This window comes from Erythrolamprus reginae, chromosome 3, assembly GCF_031021105.1.
Source record: "Erythrolamprus reginae isolate rEryReg1 chromosome 3, rEryReg1.hap1, whole genome shotgun sequence".
Classification (NCBI taxonomy): domain Eukaryota; kingdom Metazoa; phylum Chordata; class Lepidosauria; order Squamata; family Dipsadidae; genus Erythrolamprus; species Erythrolamprus reginae.
The window spans coordinates 48,391,290-48,408,624 of NC_091952.1; the positions used below are offsets into that span (position 1 = coordinate 48,391,290).

Genomic DNA, 17,335 nt, shown 5'->3' on the forward strand with positions numbered 1-17,335 from the left:
GCAGATACACTCCTCACTAATTCATGCATTCACTAATCCACATACAACAGTGGCTGGAATAATGGAAGTATGGGCAGGCTAAAGTATGGCATTCACTGGTGACAAGCTTCCTGTCAGATAGTTAATCCACATTCACAAGTGAGCCATGATTCTTGGCCACATTCAAAATTAGTCCCTCTCTTTTCTAATGACAAAAGGGTTTTTCCCCCTCCAAGCACAATGTGTAGTTGAACAAGGAGAAGGGACTAAAAAGATTGAGAGGTCATTACAAAGCAATCTTTCTAAAAATAAGAATTTAAAATTGGATGTGTCTCATACGGGTTGAATGACAACAAGAAAGGGCTATACATGAGAGACAGTTGGGTCACTGCAGAATCAGTAAAAATCTAAACTTCTAGAACAAGGGTGTCAAACTCAAGGCCCAGGGGCCGTATCCGATCCATGGGGTGCTTAGATCTTGCCTGCGGGGCCACCTTGGAAACAGTGAAAAACCAGCCCACAGTGCCTCTGCCAACCAAAATAGAGCTCGGGAGGGCTGTTTTTTGAGTTCTGTTTTTGCTGGCAGAGGGTTGCAGAAGGCTCCCAGGCACCCTTGACATGAGTGACGTCGATCTGGCCATGCCCATGCTGGCCACACACATCCCCTGCGCCCCATGGTCAAACACAACCTCCATGAAATTGAATTCGACACCCCTATTCTAGAAGCTCTTGCTGAATTTTAACAAGTAATTTCAGCCAGCATAGCCAGTGCTGAGGGCTATAAGGACTTACAGTTAAGCAATATTTGAAGAATCACAATGGTTTAAGACTAATCTTACATATGGGTTCCTTCATTCCTTTGAAAGGGAGTGAGACAAATATCAGATCTATTTTTCATGGCATTCTGTTCTCTAGAAGTGCCGAGTTCCTGAATTATATAAACTATACAAATTTCTCATCTCCTGTTTTCTCCTCCTCTCCATTCCCCCCTTATTGAGGAGAGAGACTAGGTTCTTTGAGAAGGAGCAGCTGGGATCTCCCTATGCCTAGTCAGGCCAGTCGTATGAGAAATTGCCCCAGAACTGTCACAATAGATACTATTATAGCAAAACTACCAAGCATAAGAAATTAATATGTAAAAAAATGATTGGTAATAACAGGAACCCCAGGGTCTGAAGTAACTGGCCCCATATGTGGACAACTGGGAATGCTTCAGGTGGGCTTTGTCATCTGTTGGGTGACAAAGCTGTTGGGTGAAGACAGATCTTCAATTTATGAGGAAAGGCACCATCAATGCATATTACAACTGGAACTAGTGATAGGCCCCAAACTCTATTGATTAAAATCACATGCCATGACAAGGTATGATTTTTAAATCATGTTTTATTTTTAAAAAATAATGGTTTGGATTTACATTTAATATTAAATTGTTCTTCATAGTTCAAAAGGTACTATGGCAGGATTCAATAGTGGTTTAGCTCGTCATATGTAGGGGGCATGGAAGATGACCCTGGTAGAGAAACTGAAAAAACTGTTACCTAGGTAAAAGGGGCTGAAACGTTTTTAAGTCTAGAATATCCAGATAGCATTCAGAAGTGGCTATACTATGGCTCTTGATATTATAGCCCAGAAGTCTTCAAATGTGGCAACTTTAAGACTTGTGGACTTCGACTCCTGAACTGTCCACCCAGCATCCACAAGTCTTAAGGTTGCCAAGCTTGAAGACCCTTGCTATAGTTCTTGAATTCATTGAACTGTAAGTAGGAGGATGAAGGACAGCACAGTTAGAGTTGCAAAATTCTGTTACAGCAATCACTTTTAATAAAAGCAGTTTTTGTCATCTTGCAAAATTGATTTCATAATCGGATCTGCTTAAGTGGGGCTGGCATTAGGTGAACCCAGTCAAATCTAGTTGCAACCTCTTGGCACTTATTCAGTGCTATTTAAAGCTCTATATTAACATTACATGTTAGTAGTCTCAAGAGGTATGTAGATATGCATGAGCATCTGTGCATATCATGACGCTATCACACAAATTTTGCCAGTTATATAATATCATCAGAGCTTTTACCAAATGCTGTACACAGATAAGGGAAATATATGTTCTTCAACTTGAAAACAATGAAAAGCTTTTTCCACGGACTCCCATGATAACCTATACATTATCTCTGAGGTTCTAGATTATTGGGATTCTGTAAACTGCTTAGAGAGAGCTGTAAAGTAGTAAGTGCTATTGCTATCTCATAAAAAAAGCAACTTTTCTGTATGACATGGAATTGAAGGGAGAATTACGTATCGTTTTCACAATGGAACAGGTGGTTATCTCCCACTTCTGTCTGACATACCCTTCTCCTGTAAATAAAATGTTTTGCATTTTATTCAGTAGTGGGATTCAAATTTTTTTACTATCGGTTCTGTGGGTGTGGATTGGTGGATATTGAATGGTGTGGCATGGTGGGTATGACTTTGTGGGCATGGCAGGGGAAAGATACTGTCAAATCTCCATTCCCTACCCATTCCCTACCCATTCCAGGGGAAGCCATTCACTCCTCCACTCGAAATAGAATACCCTATGAGACTAGACTTTCAATCCTGGGCCTAGAAAGTTTAGAACTAAGATGCCTTAAACAAGATCTACGTATTGCCCACAAGATCATATGCTGCAACGTCCTGCCTGTCGGCGACTACTTCAGCTTCAACCACAACAACACAACAGCACATAACAGATTCAAGCTCAATATTAACCGCTCCAAACTTGACTGTAAAAAATATGACTTCAGTAACCGAGTGGTCGAAGCATGGAACTCATTACCGGACTCCATAGTGTCATCCCCAAACCTCCAACACCTTATCCTTAGATTATCTACGGTTGACCTCTCCAGATTCCTAAGAGGTCAGTAAGGGGCGAGTACAAGTGCACTAGAGTGCCTTCCATCCCCTGTCCTATTGCTCTCCTATATCTCCTATACCTTTCTTCTATTCCTATATCTCTTCTTCTATTCTTTCATTGATATGTTCTATTACTATACCTTCTTTTCTATTATTTCTTAGATATATTTTACTATGAGTATCTCCTCTATAACCTTCATCATGTATTTTACTATGTGTTTATAGATATATACCGACTAAAACCCTCATTGTGTATTGGACTAACTAACTAACTAACCAACTAACTAACTAACTAACTAACTAACTAAATAAATAAAATAAAATAAAATAAAATCCCAATTTCCTCCTGATCAGCTGGGACTCGGGAGGCAGAGAGTAGACTGGGGCGGAGGCCAGTCAGCCTGATTTAACGGTTCTCTGAACTACTCAAGATTTCCGCTACTAGTTCTCCAGAACTAATTAGAACCTACTGAATCCCATCTCTGATTTATTCATCAATGATTTGGGGTCACAAAGCAAGCCCTAAAGATGTCAAGTTTGTAGAGGACACTAAATTATTTAAGATGGCAAAAATATAAGTTGATAAATGTCAAAGCAACCTCTTCAAACTGGATTCGGAAAACAAGAGTTCTTTGCCCCACGTACAGGTAGCCTAAACTCTAATGATTCAACAGGAAAGAGATATTTTGGTTGTGGTAGATACAGTAAAAAAAAAAAATCCCCACATCATCTCAGCATGCAGTCGCAGAAATGAAAAAAAGGCAAACGCTGTGTTTGGGAAGATCAGGGAATCGGTTAAAAATAGAACCGCCAGTGTTATAATGCTTTTATATAACTCAGTGGGGAAAGTGCAACTGAACGGTGGCATAAAACTCAGGTAAGTCCCATTCCAAACAATGAGATGTTCAGGCTGAAAGTTTTTAGGTTTGAAAAAGAATTGTAAATGGGGAAACTTCATTGAGACGTTACAATAGCTGACAAAAAAATGTATAAAAGTCATAAAAGAGAGAAGAATCCACATGTAAATTCTTGAGCTCTTGGACAAATTGGGACAGAAAATGAGCAAATGCTATATGTATATTTCAAGGCACAGAGTTAACGTCTTTCAAATGGCTTTCCCTAAAGGAGGAATAGGGCAGAAAGACTGATAATCATCATGGACAATAGTCAAGCTACCGATTCACTCTAACTATGATGCTGCACATAATCTGGATGAAATTACTTCTCTCCAGGCTCATTTTGGCAATCCTTGATTTATTCTTTTATTGAGATCTGAAATTAACACAGTACTATGGTTGTCAATGCCCTATCAATGGTTTTGTACTACAGCTGAGCATACTAAATCAGTTACACCTCTTGGTATTTTAGTAGCAGAAGGGCTTTAGTGTAAAGATATACCGTATTTTTTGGAGTATAAGATGCACCTTTCCCCCACTTTGGGTATGTTTTATACTCTGAATGTAGCTTTTTCAAAGCTTTTTTCCCAGCCCTAACAAGGTGCTAAAGATCTTCCTAGCTCTTCCCGGTTTGCAGGCTTGTTTTCATTGCTACTTCTTCCAAAAAAGGTGGTTTTTTCCCCAGCCCTAACAAGGTGCTAATGGCCTTCCTGGCTTACAGGATTTTTTCATCCCTTCTTCCTTCGAAGAAGTTTTTTTCCAGCCCTAAGTCTTTGCAGACTTGTTTTCATTGCTACTCCCTCTGAAAAAGGTTTTTTTCCAGCCCTACTCAGGGGATAAAATAATGTGCTGAAGCTGACCAGACTAATGCATCTGTACTCCGAAAAATATGGTAAGTCATGCTCAAAAGTTATTGTTCATTTTTAGTCTAACATATTATCATCTAAAATGACAGGTATATACTTCAGAGAGTACTCTCCATGTGAATACCTGATTGTAAATATTTTATTTGTTCCTGACTGTAGAAGCTGCTAATGTAGTATATGGAAGCAATGGTCTGAAACTGGTCTAAATAGGAAGATTTGGGAGAATTTGAAGGGTTTATCCCAACTGAAAAATGGAAAAAATATTTTTCTATAAAATACAAGGAATGCATGTGGAGAGGGGCGGCATACCAATCCAAATAATAATAATAATAATAATAATAATAATAATAATAATAATAATAATAATAATAATAATATATTTTTAGGAGCCTGGTGCAATTTATAGGGCAGAACATTTCTTTTGTTTTAGGACAACAATTCTGGAGGCAATAAATTTATAAAAATCTGCTTCATATACCAGATGAACATTTTATTCCTTGCTGAATGTTACCTGTCTTACGGGGGTTGGAATTTGTCCAATAGCCTTTAGAAAATACTGAAGCATACAGCAATATGAAATATATATACAGCATTACTCCATTGGATTAGAGCCTCAATATTTCAGGAGTATAGATGGTTTTTGAAAGATTTATGTTTAGAATTTTTCCCCCCTAGCAGAGGAGAAAATTACATTGATATATGATGCATTGAAAAGGAAATGATGATTGTGGTCTAAAACTAGTCTTAAAATAGACTGATTGTGAGAGGTAAGACAGTATTTCTACCTCTATTGGGATTAGAAATCTTATTCAATGACAGAAGAACTCCTTCTACTGTTCCAGGAATCCAGAAGAATCAACGGTAATTATAAAAACTGTTCTACAATATTAATAAAAGCCAGTTTGATGTAGTAGTTAAGGCAGGGGTCCCCAAAATTGGCAACTTAGGATTTGTGGACTTCAACTCTACTACCCTACAAAATAGATTATGTATCTCCATGGTCAAACAATTGGCAAAACCAAAGTTCTGCTAACCAATGCTCAGTCCTGCACATTGGCAATAAAAATCAGAATATCAAATACAAGCTGGATGGAAACGATCTAAAAGATGAACCACGCTCTGTCAAAGACCTTTTGTCAACTTGAAAACTTTCAAGGGGTGAAAATGGTGTGGGTTTTATAGCCTGCAAACATGGTTCAGTGGATAATGTGATTTATGACATGCCCAGGGAGGAGGGGGAGAGACAGGGTCACGGGGGCCGTAAATTACATGAGATTAGTTCTGACTCCATTGGAGTATTGCCGGAATGTTGCTCCTAATAAATGACTAGATTTCTTTGGAACCTAGGCTTGTGTCTCCTGAATTAATTAGGGCAGTGAGGGCAAACCTACGGCATGGGTGTCACAGGTGGCATGCAGAGCCATATCTGCTGGCACACGAGCTGTTGCCCTATCTCAGTTCCAACGTGCATGTGTGTGCCAGCCAGCTGATTTTTTGCTCCCACAGAGGCTCTGGGAGGGTATTTTTTGGCTTGAGAGCCTCTGGGGGGATGGAGGAGGACACTTTTACCTTCCCCTGGCTCCAGGGAAGCCTTTGGAGCCTGGGGAGGACAAAGCATGAGCCTATTGGGCCCACCAGAAGTTGGGAAACAGGTCATTTCTGGCCTTTAGAGGAAGGGGGACAAGATAAGCTGTTTTCGCCCTCCCCAGGCATTGAATTATGGGTGTGGGCACTCGCACATGCGCTATAGCACACGCATACGCTCTTTCAGCACCTGAGGGAATAAAGGTTCGCCATCACTGAATTAGGGCATCTTTCACATTTTTAAGAATATGGACTATGGGACTAAATCCAATCTATATTGAGAGAACTAAACTGAGGAACGGATGCTCCAGTGGAATTGCCCCACTGCCCCCAATCTATGTTTTGGAAAAGCCCTAGGGAAAATGCCACAAAGCCCAGAAATAATAGTATAATTCATCACAAAAATGAGCAAAGTTGATAAATGAAGTCTTGAATTTGAGGAAAGGGAATTTTTGCTTTGCTTTTCTAAAAAACATAAATTAAGCCTATTTTAATGCTTATGCTATCATTTCCTACAATTTCACACCTTAAATGACGAGAAACCATCAAGCTTAATTTAGTTATTTTGATGGGAAAGGTCGTAATAAGTACAAAAATATAGTTAAGGGGAGTAGGTAACTATTGTGAATGGAATGGAAAAAATAGAGTAGAGTAGAATAATTTTTATTGGCCAAGAGTCATTGGAAACACAAGAAATTTATCTCTGGTACATAAGCTCAAAGTGTACATACAGTATAAACAGCAAGTAATAGGTCATAGATCATAAACCATCGTTATAATCATTAATCATGAGTTACAAACAATATTTGATAAATCGTAAGAAACCAATGGGAGAAGATAGGAAAGATGAGAAGACGAGAAAAGATGAGAAATAAGACAATGCTGTGGGAATAAAATGTTCAGCAGAGTGATGGCACCATGGTTTTAATCAAATCAACATAGAATGCAGGGGTCTGAATAGAATGGACCCCATGGGTCATAAAGTCTGGCTGCTTGTTCAAGGCAAGAATTTGTTAAACCATTTCAACCATTTTTCCAGTCATCTATCAATATCAATTAACTTTGGATGCTGATATTAAGGGGCATCTCAAGAAGCTACTCACCTCATACACATTAAACTGGCTTTGTCCTCTTGCCAGTTCTCTATAGCTGGTTGTAAACTCTCCAATGAAATCATGACTGTTAACAGAAAATAAAATTGTGAAAGGCAACATACAGCAAAAAAAAACCCCCTACTTATTGATGGTCCAAGATAAGAAATAATAAAATGTCATAGCCAATCAGTGGTAATTCTGCCTATTCATCACTTCCTTAGTTTGTGTATTTTTGGTCCAGTGTATGGAGTTTTAGTCTAGTCTAGTTTTCATTCTCATGTCATTTACTTAGACAATGGACTATTTATTAAATAAGGCGATTCATAAGGCAAAGCCAGACTTTCCTAATCTAAGGGCTGTGAGATGTGGTAAGATTTATAATTCTCATCATTTTTAACATCACAGCTGGAATTCTAGCCTCAGTACATATGGGAAGAATGGGATAGTATGTATTTATTATTTTGTGGTGAACACAAGCACTTCCCCCCTCAAGCTGCAAAAATTCAAGTACCGTATGTTACATGCTCTTGCTGCATTTTATTTTCATTTAATTTTTATCAATGTAGTTTTCTGTTTTGTTTTTTTAAAAAAACAAATACTAAATGCAAGCCATTAAATGTTACTTACCTGCCATCTCGGTCCCAGTCATACACCTCTACTTTTATGGTTCTGCAAAAGATGACATTAGTGGTCAAGTAAGTTGAAATTCCTATTACAGTTTTCGTTTGAGAAAACCAGCGGCTTGAAATAAAAAGTGTCAAGCTGTGCATTAGAGATAACATTCTCTCTTTTAAGAAAGCTGAGCAAATAAAGCCCGGTGGGATTTAGGGGATATTAAGACCATTCCAGGACAAAATCTCCTAAACAGGTCTACAACTGCCCTTCTAGCCTTTTCTGGATAAGCATCTTGGAACCAATGTAATAAATAAGCATGTGTTGACATCAAAGTCTCTTGCCATGTAGGGAAAATGGAATTGCCAGGGGGTGAATAACTCCCTCTCTTTATTCTGACTCAACACAGAATATGATATGATTGGGCAAATAAGTTGCTAAGCCAAGTCAAAAATAGTCAGTAAGTGTGCAAGATTTTTATTTTATTTTTAAGATGAGCCTTTTTTTGCTCTCTCTGGACCATTCTACTTGGCCAATTAAAGTACAATATCTCCTTTATCTCAGAGTTCTATTTGGAAAATGGCTGTCCACAATGTGCTTGAAGGCAATCATTAAAAGCTTAATTTAGACAAGGCAACATATTTCTTTTTTTCTTTTCTTTTCTCTCTTTCTTTCTTTCTTTCCTTCCCTCCCTTCCTCCCTTTCTTCCCTCCTTTTCTTTCCTTCCTTCCTTCCTTGATGATGGTTAGTTTCCTTAATGAGGGGTTTTATTGCATTCTTTGATAGGATCTCCCCTACTTGAAATTAAACCCACAGTTTGGGAGCTCTCTTGGTTATTAATTAATGTTCAGATAATAGCTGCGGACAAAAGGTTTCAGATGTGGAAATGCAACAAAGTAGGTATATTACACCTATTTCAAAAGAGGAAATGAAAATAAAAAAGCACGGTTAGCAACACGCATCTATGAAGAAATCAAAATATTTTTCTTTTAAACCGAGGCTCTATCCAGTCTGTGTCCTAGTGTCTTTGGACCCCTTTCCTGCCAATACATAAAACCGGAAAGTTATTTTTCTGTGTTCCAAGATGAATAGATACAAATTAATCAGTGTATGTGATGTGCTTTTTTGTGATGGCACCCCAAAATACTCCAAGAAAGCATTTTCACGCTGAAGGTCTGATTTCCTGTCCCTTTTAGCTTTTTCTGGCAAGTGAAGACAACTTCAGACAAGATTTTGATCAGCTCTGGTATTTTGCACTGAATCCCAATTCTCAACTTTTACTACGTGTGTGTGGGAGGGGGTGTTTGTATCTGGTATCAGCTATTTTTTCCCTGTGTTTTTTTTTTACATTTTAGTTACTTATGTTACTCTGTGAAGTTGAAGGATGAGATACACATTATTCTAATAAATGCATACAAACTGTGGTTTATCTTTAAAGTATGAGGAAGAAGGGTGGTGGCCACCCATGTATCTCAGGACCAGATCGCCCCAACCGTTAGTGACCCGCTGGTGACGTGAAAATGGCGTCATGGATCCCAGTTCGGTCTGTGCACACCACCATCTTTTTTGGGGAATTTTCAGTGGTTTTTTTCTGTCTTTAGATGGCTTCTCCTTATGAGCTCCTTAATACAGCTCATCTGTCTGGAACCCATACCACATCTCGGACATCAACACCCTTGAAAACGTCCAAAGATATTTCACCAGAAGAGCCCTTCACTCCTCCACTCGAAACAGAATACCCTATGAAAATAGACTAACAATCCTGGGTCTAGAAAGCTTTGAACTACGGCGCCTAAAACACGATTTAAGTATTGCCCACAAGATCATATCCTGCAACGTCCTACCAGTCAATGACTACTTCAGCTTCAACCGCAACAACACAAGAGAACGCAACAGATTCAAACTTAATATTAACCGCTCCAAACTTGACTGTAAAAAATATGACTTCAGCAACCGAGTTGTCGAAGCGTGGAACTCATTACCAGACTCAATAGTGTCAACCCCTAACCCCCAACATTTCTCCCTTAGACTATCCACGATTGACCTCTCCAGGTTCCTAAGAGGTCAGTAAGGGGCGTACATAAATGCACTAGTGTGCCTTTTGTCCCCTGTCCAATTGTCTTTCCTTTATCTCATATATCATATATATTTTCTTCCTTTCATATATCTTCTCCTCTATTTTTACATATTATCTTTATATATATTACTTCATGTCTATTCTCTTCCATATGTATTGTGTATTGGACAAATGAATAAATAAATAAAATAAATAAAATATCCTCTGCTTGGAAAAAAGCCCTCCTGCCCAACCTGGGTTAATACCGACCTTTATTTCTGCCCCTGAAGCACAGCTGAGCAATTCCTCAGTTGTGTTTATGGCTGAATCCACCTTCTGAGCATGTGCGTATGTGAAACTGCATGAGGGCATGCGCAAAATATCACAATGCGAACTGGTGGTGAAGATAAGTGGAACCCACCCCTGAAGTATTTCATCTATTTTGCCTGTGAACCATTTAAATGTTGATAAAAGCATAGTCTTCTGAGACAAAATAGGCCAATGTCAGATAGATATTATTTAACCCCAGTAGTTCAATATATGTCTTACAAGGCTGCCAGAGATATTTATTGTTCCCAAGTAGTACAAAACAGTGGTACTTTTACCCTTAACTCCAATGCGATTTTCAGTGTCAGGCACTAATTATTCTCAGTAAATACTCCAGGCTAGTGGCTTCGTAAACTCTTGTTAGCAAAATGACAGTGATTAAATTGCCTGTGGCTGTATGTATGCTGACAGGTGACATTTGAATTCTCAGAGGCACAGGAATGAGTGGAGAAGTCAGAACAGACTTGAGTTCTATCTGGAGCTAATTTACAGAGACTCTGCCACATCCCCTCAGCCACTTCTGTGACTTGAGAATTGCTTTCTCGATATTTTCAGTGCTTCTGGAAGTCAACCAAACTTCCAAACTATCGCACACACACCAGCAATTTAAAGAAAATGCTCGTGTTATAAAAGCAGTGCAAAACAGAAGAATGGCAAGCAATCCCAAAATTTCAACGACATTGTAATAGATGAGCAGGGATGGGCAACAATGGGGGAAAAATCATTCTTGTATAAGATTAAAGTAAAACTTTAATGAGTTTTCACTGAAATCAATAAACCCAACTGATGATAAGTATTCTATCAATCGTAGTAGCAGATCTCTCATACAAATGCTCTAAAAATGGCAAGTCACACTCTAGTGGAAACTAACATTCAAGAAGAGTATCTTTAAAAAAAATGTATTTTATATACACAAAAATTTGACATGACATAACATAGAAACATATACTCTTAGGAATCCAACTTCCTATCTTAATTATAGCTAAAGATCAGTGCAAAATTTCATATACATATATTATAAATGTTTGCATTTCTAAATCATTTCAGTATTCATTTTTTCCATATATTTGTCAGTATAATTTATCTTATTTACTAAATCCTTACTTATATTATAATTTATCTAACAATTCTCTATGTTATATAATAATATAATAGTATATTTAATTGAATAATTCCTCAGTATTTAATCTCATTTGATTATTATATCACAATATAAGTTATTCTAATTTCTAATTTGCTTTTTATCCTATTTTGAACTCCCATATGAATTTCTTTAATACATACTTTATCCTCTATTTCTAATTATATTTATTTAGGAATCTATCTTCTCCATTGCATAGAGACCCATTTTCAAATATATCTAACTTGTCTTTACCATACATTTCATAACTCCACATCCCTATTGTTTATATAAATTAGTAAATTTCTAACCACGTGTCGTATAATTTATATACCAGTCTTTAATATATTTTTATTATTGGCTAGGAATTTATAATGGTATTGCATCTTGTTTTCTGAGCTGCATAAGTATTCTATTTCTCTTTGTTGGTGTATTGGAATCCATTTGGTGTTAATAGCAATCAATTTGATTTCTTCTCTCATTTTTTATTGATATTGTTTCCTTACGGTTCCAGTTTCCATTAATACCTTCCTGTAGTTTTTTCTTGTTCTATCTTTTCTTTTTCCTGTATTCTTTTTTCTCCTCTGCCTTTTGCTCATTCCTCTATCACTTCCTCCTCTTGATGAATACCTTCCAACTCTTCCTCACTCTCTTCTTTGCTCTCTTCTTCACCTTCCATCACAATGTATTGTTCATAAAATTCATGAGTTTTCTCAACTGTATCTATTTTAACTTTGCGTCCTTGCCATAGAAACATAGAAGTCTGACGGCAGAAAAAGACCTCATGGTCCATCTAGTCTGCCCTTATACTATTTTTGTATTTTATCTCAGGATGGATATATGTTTATCCCAGGCATGTTTAAATTCAATTACTGTGGATTTATTTACCACGTCTGCTGGAAGTTTGTTCCAAGGATCTATTACTCTTTCAGTAAAATCATATTTTCTCATGTTGCTTTTGATCTTTCCCCCAACTTCAGATTGTGTCCCCTTGTTCTTGTGTTCACTTTCCTATTAAAAACACTTCCCTCCTGAACCTTATTTAACCCTTTGACATATTTAAATGTTTTGATCATGTCCCCCCTTTTCCTTCTGTCCTCCAGACTATACAGATTGAGCTCATTAAGTCTTTCCTGATACGTTTTATGCTTAAGACCTTCCACCATTCTTGTAGCCCGTCTTTGGACCCGTTCAATTTTGTCAATATCTTTTTGTAGGTGAGGTCTCCAGAACTGAACACAGTATTCCAAATGTGGTCTCACCAGCACTCTATATAGCCATGTTACGAAAATGCCCTCTGTTTTATCCGTTGGGAAGTTAAAAATTGATACTGCCTTCTAAGATTCTTAACCCATCTTGGAATCTGCTTTAGAACTATTATCTCCCTTGCTTTGTACATAAATGTTTCTTCCCTAGTTTTTTTTATAAATGCTATCTAACTGCTCTTTTTATGACTTTTACATGTACTTTCTATTTCTCTTATTATTTTTTGCTCATCACTCTGCATTATTACTGCTAATATTTCAGCTATCTTTTCTCCTATGTTTTCTTTTCCATCTTCTTGGATATTCTGGAACCTTAAATACTGGGAGGCTTTCTCTAATTCTAAAAATGTAATGGACTGTTCATGTCCATTGTTAATTATTGTTAGATTCTGCTCCATGGTTTCTACTTTTTTCTGTCTGTTCAATTTTTGTTTCAATTATTTTTATTTTAAGTTCATTTTCTATTATTTTGTTTTAAATTTTTCAATCTTGACATTCATATTTTTATGCCCCTTTCATTTCACTATTCTCTGTTTTAATTTCTTCATGATACGATATGCCTCTCCTACACCTTCCAAAAAAAGAACAGTTGATAGCAAGTTGGGAACTGAAAAAAACAGGTTCAATGATTAATATACAAAGTATGCAACTAATGTTACAAAGTATACAAGAAACCATAGCCCAAACACAAGAATCTATAACAAAAACATAAGAGACCATTATAAATAACCATGAAGAAACAAAAACATATCATGAAGAAGAGTATCTTTTTATTTAGAGCATTAAGTGTCTGGGGACTGAATCCAAGGTTTTTCATACATTTACCACATTCTACAAAATGTGCTCAGAGTGACCAATCGCTTGAGTTTTACTCAGTTTTTAAAAATGGAGAATAATCCTTTCTTTAAAAAAACAAGCCTGAGGTGATTTTGTTGGCAAACAGAAATTTAGAGAGATCAACTGAAGAATTAGCTGAGCTCCACTAAAGGCTGTTTTCTAAGCAATCAAGATGGGGTTGGCAACCTTTTGTTGGGTTGCTTATTAAATGCATGAATGCGTACTTTTGAGTGTGGAAATCTGGGGAGATTTTCAAGAGAAGCAATTTACTCTGAATAGTGGAGAATGCATAGATTTGAACTGTGTTCAGTACATTTGATATTGGACAGAAAAAATAAAACCTTCAGCAAGTCGGGAATTCAGATCTACCTTTGTTTATTCTTCATTTTCTTGATATATTTTCCTGGCAAATTTCACAACCAAATCTTAGACAAACCAAATTCATTTATTCTCATTTCCCCCTCAACTTCTTGACCGAAAACCTGCTATTTGATTTTTACTGCTAGCATAAACAGTATAGAATGCAGTCTTCAAAGAGGGGCAGCATACAAATCTAATAAATAAATAAAATACATAAATAAATAAAATACTGGAAAACAAAGCGTCCTTGGCAAAGACCAAACTCAACTTTCCCAAAACCTGAAATAAACTCAATCCAAGGATACAGATTTTTGAGTGAAAATAATATGGCAAGTCCAGGTTTCACTTATATCCAAGCTTTTTGTATAGGATCTTAAGTTGATTTGCATTGCACTCTGTCCTATTTTTCTCACACTAATTTATAAACTAGGTTGGATTGAGAATAATTTTCAGTGAGCTTTCATGGCTGAGGGGGAACTAGAATTTAAATCTCCCAATTCCTGGTTCAGTACCTTAACCATTACAAAGTATTCACTGAGTCTCTGGATCTGCTTCTGGAAACTCTTTAATTTCTTTCTCCCAGTTTTATATCTACAGGTGGTCCTTGAAGTCCCATCATGATGATGGGGAAAATGGCTTATAATCCTTGCACATGCAATTGTTGCAGCATCCTTGCAGTCACATAACCGTTTTCTAGATGCTTGGCACCTGGCTTGTTCTTAAGAACAATACTGATAGCTTGTAGTATCCAGACTTTTCCAGTTCGCTTTCAACAAGCACAATCAAAGAGGAAGCTTGCAGGAAATAGATAGTTGTATGAAGTGTTACTTAACAAGCAGGTGATTTACTTAATGACAAAGCAAAAAGGTCATAAAATTGGGTGCAGTTAAATGATGCTTCACTTAATGTCTACACTACAATGAATTTTCTGGTCCCTACTGTGACTGTAAATCAAGGACTACCTACATTAATAATCAAATTAGACCTTTTTTGTTGTTTTCACCCATTTTTTTCTCTTTACAGGTTGAGTTCCCCCCTCCAATCAATATATGACTTTTAGGGGTGGTAATGGTTAAAGAACAGAAAGTAAATGAGAATTAAAAGGCTTTCAGATTAGATAAGTATGCAGAAGAGGGCCTGCATATCAAGAAAGTGCATTAGGATTGCAGTTTTGTTTCAAAACTTTCAAATGTTGATAAGTTACCAAGATTTTTGATTATATCAATTTACTCAGGTTGGTAGCATCAAAAAAGGATTAGAGAGAGCTTTAAAAAAAAAGCCATGGCATCCTGTTACAGCACTTCCTGCCCTCAGATTTCATACATACTGTTGTACGTGATCCTTGTCCACCTCAGGTCATGCCTGATTCTGAAGAGGATGAACAGGCCCCTCAGGATACCCTGGGCCAGGGGGGCTGCCAGAGGAAGTTGTGAACAAGAGTGAGGCAGACAGTGAGTGGGGAGAGCCAGAGGGGGTTGAGGTGATGGGAGATTGGTCTCTGTCACATAGTGCGGAAGACATATTAGAGGAAGATGCGTGGGTTAACCCATGCTATCGAAGATTGGCTAAACGGAGAGAGAAGATTCAGAATAAAAGGTATTAATCCACAGCCGTAACTCCTTGAGGTGTGATGTCACTTCCAGGCTATATAAGGAAGTGTGGACTTGCAATCTGTTCTATTGTTGGGCCTCCGATAACATTTAAGTCCTGGAAAATCACTTCTTAGAGATAAAATTCACTCTTTATTTCCAATCAAGCAGGATACATATATTGCAATGCTGAGTTTAAGTAGCGACTCTGGATCTGGGAAGCGTGCCAAAATTCAATCCTCATAAATTCCTAGATAACTCACTTCTCATAAATCAAAGCACAAGTCAGAAGCTCACCGTGAACTTTGCTCACACAGGGGAAAACAGCATAGAATATCTTGGGAAACAGAGATCATGGTTTTTAGAATTTCTTTTCAGGCACGCCAATTTCTCCGTTCTTCCATGTAACAAATGTTGCAAGTCCACGCCCCCTATTACCCACACACCTCCTTATATAGCCTGGAAGTGACATCACACCTCAAAGAGTTATGGCTGTGGATTAATGACTTTTACTCTGGATCTCCTCTCCCCTTTTAGCCATTCTTCGATAGCATAGCAAAGGTTAACCCATGCATCTTCCACTAATATGCCTTCCCCACTATCTGACAGAGGCCAATCTCCCATTGTCACCACAGGCCCCTCTGGCTCTCCTCAGTCACTGTCTGCTCTCAACTTCCTCTGGCAGCCCCCTGGCCCAGGGTATCCTGAGGGGCTTGGTTCATCCTCTTCAGAATCAGGCGTGACCTGAGGTGGGCATGGAAATGGATGGAAGAAATTCTGGGCTATATACTTGAGATAAAACCGGCAATGTATTTACTAGGCATAATCAGAGGTAATCATAGCAAAGAAAATTACTACCTAATAAATCACTTACTCACTGCTGCAAGATTAACATATGCACAAGTTTGGAAACAAGAAAAGGCTCCAAACAAAGAAATGGTAATTAAAAAAATATTAGACTGCACCAAATTTAGCAAATTAACATATGAGATACAAAACCAACAAAATAAGGACTATTACAAAGTGTGGGGAAAAATATACAACTGGGTGGAAGTTAAGAAAAAGGTATAGCAAATAGAATTGTAAAAAACAAATCTTGTAAATATATAAATTATAAATGTTCAATGTTGTATTGTATGATGTCTAAATGTTTGTATGTCAAACAAAATAAAAATAAATATCAAAAAAAGAAAGAAAGAAAGGGAATTTGGAATCAACACTTCCATGAAAATGTCAACCCACATTAATCCTTGAAATCATTAGGAGGAAAACAAAAATTTCCAATACATGTATAACAAACCAAGTGCTCTCAAAAAGCCTTTGGCTGAGACAGCACTAAGAATAAGCATCCAGCTCTGTTCATTGCACCTTAGAAAGGATGTTGTAAATCTGGAAAAAAAAATACAACAAAAGCAACCAATATTATAAAGAACCCAAGGAGCAATTGTTGGAACTGCTAACAAGCCCAGTGAAGGAAACCGCAAACATGGGAAACAGTGTATGTAATTTTGATTTTAAAACAGAAGGGAACGATTTGGAAAAGAACAATCATAAAGATGTTTGGATTGAACCAGACTATAATTTTTATAACAATGTGAGGCATGGGAAATATGATGGTGATATATGCCATTTTATGCAGAAAATGTGATAGTTTCTCTAACAATATTAGAACTCAAAGCGATCCAATTAATGTTACTACTGGAGGAATTCAAGACTCCTCAACAAAAGGAAATAACAATTTACTTATGAGCTATGAGATATGCTTACTGGCATTGAATTAAATGGTTTTGAAAGGAGCGAAAACCATTTATGGAGGATTGGGCAATGAATAGCTACACATGTTAATGCATCCAACAGATTG

The 17,335-nt window shown here is 37.3% G+C and overlaps 1 protein-coding gene across 5 annotated transcripts in view; it reads right to left on the bottom strand.

The window, feature by feature from the left end:
• Positions 1 to 17,335, bottom strand: part of CPNE5 (copine 5) — a 197,778-nt gene that overhangs the window by 40,052 nt on the left and 140,391 nt on the right. For 3 of the 5 annotated variants that reach the window (XM_070745132.1, XM_070745131.1, XM_070745134.1), the window contains exons 11-12: positions 7,936 to 7,977; positions 7,318 to 7,393 (exon numbers count right to left, since the gene is read on the bottom strand). In XM_070745132.1, the coding sequence (XP_070601233.1) occupies positions 7,318 to 7,393; positions 7,936 to 7,977 (118 nt within the window). Of the gene's footprint in view, positions 1 to 7,317; positions 7,394 to 7,935; positions 7,978 to 15,771; positions 15,867 to 17,335 lie in introns of those variants that run through there. The other 2 variants (XM_070745133.1, XM_070745135.1) reach the window with 2 other exon arrangements.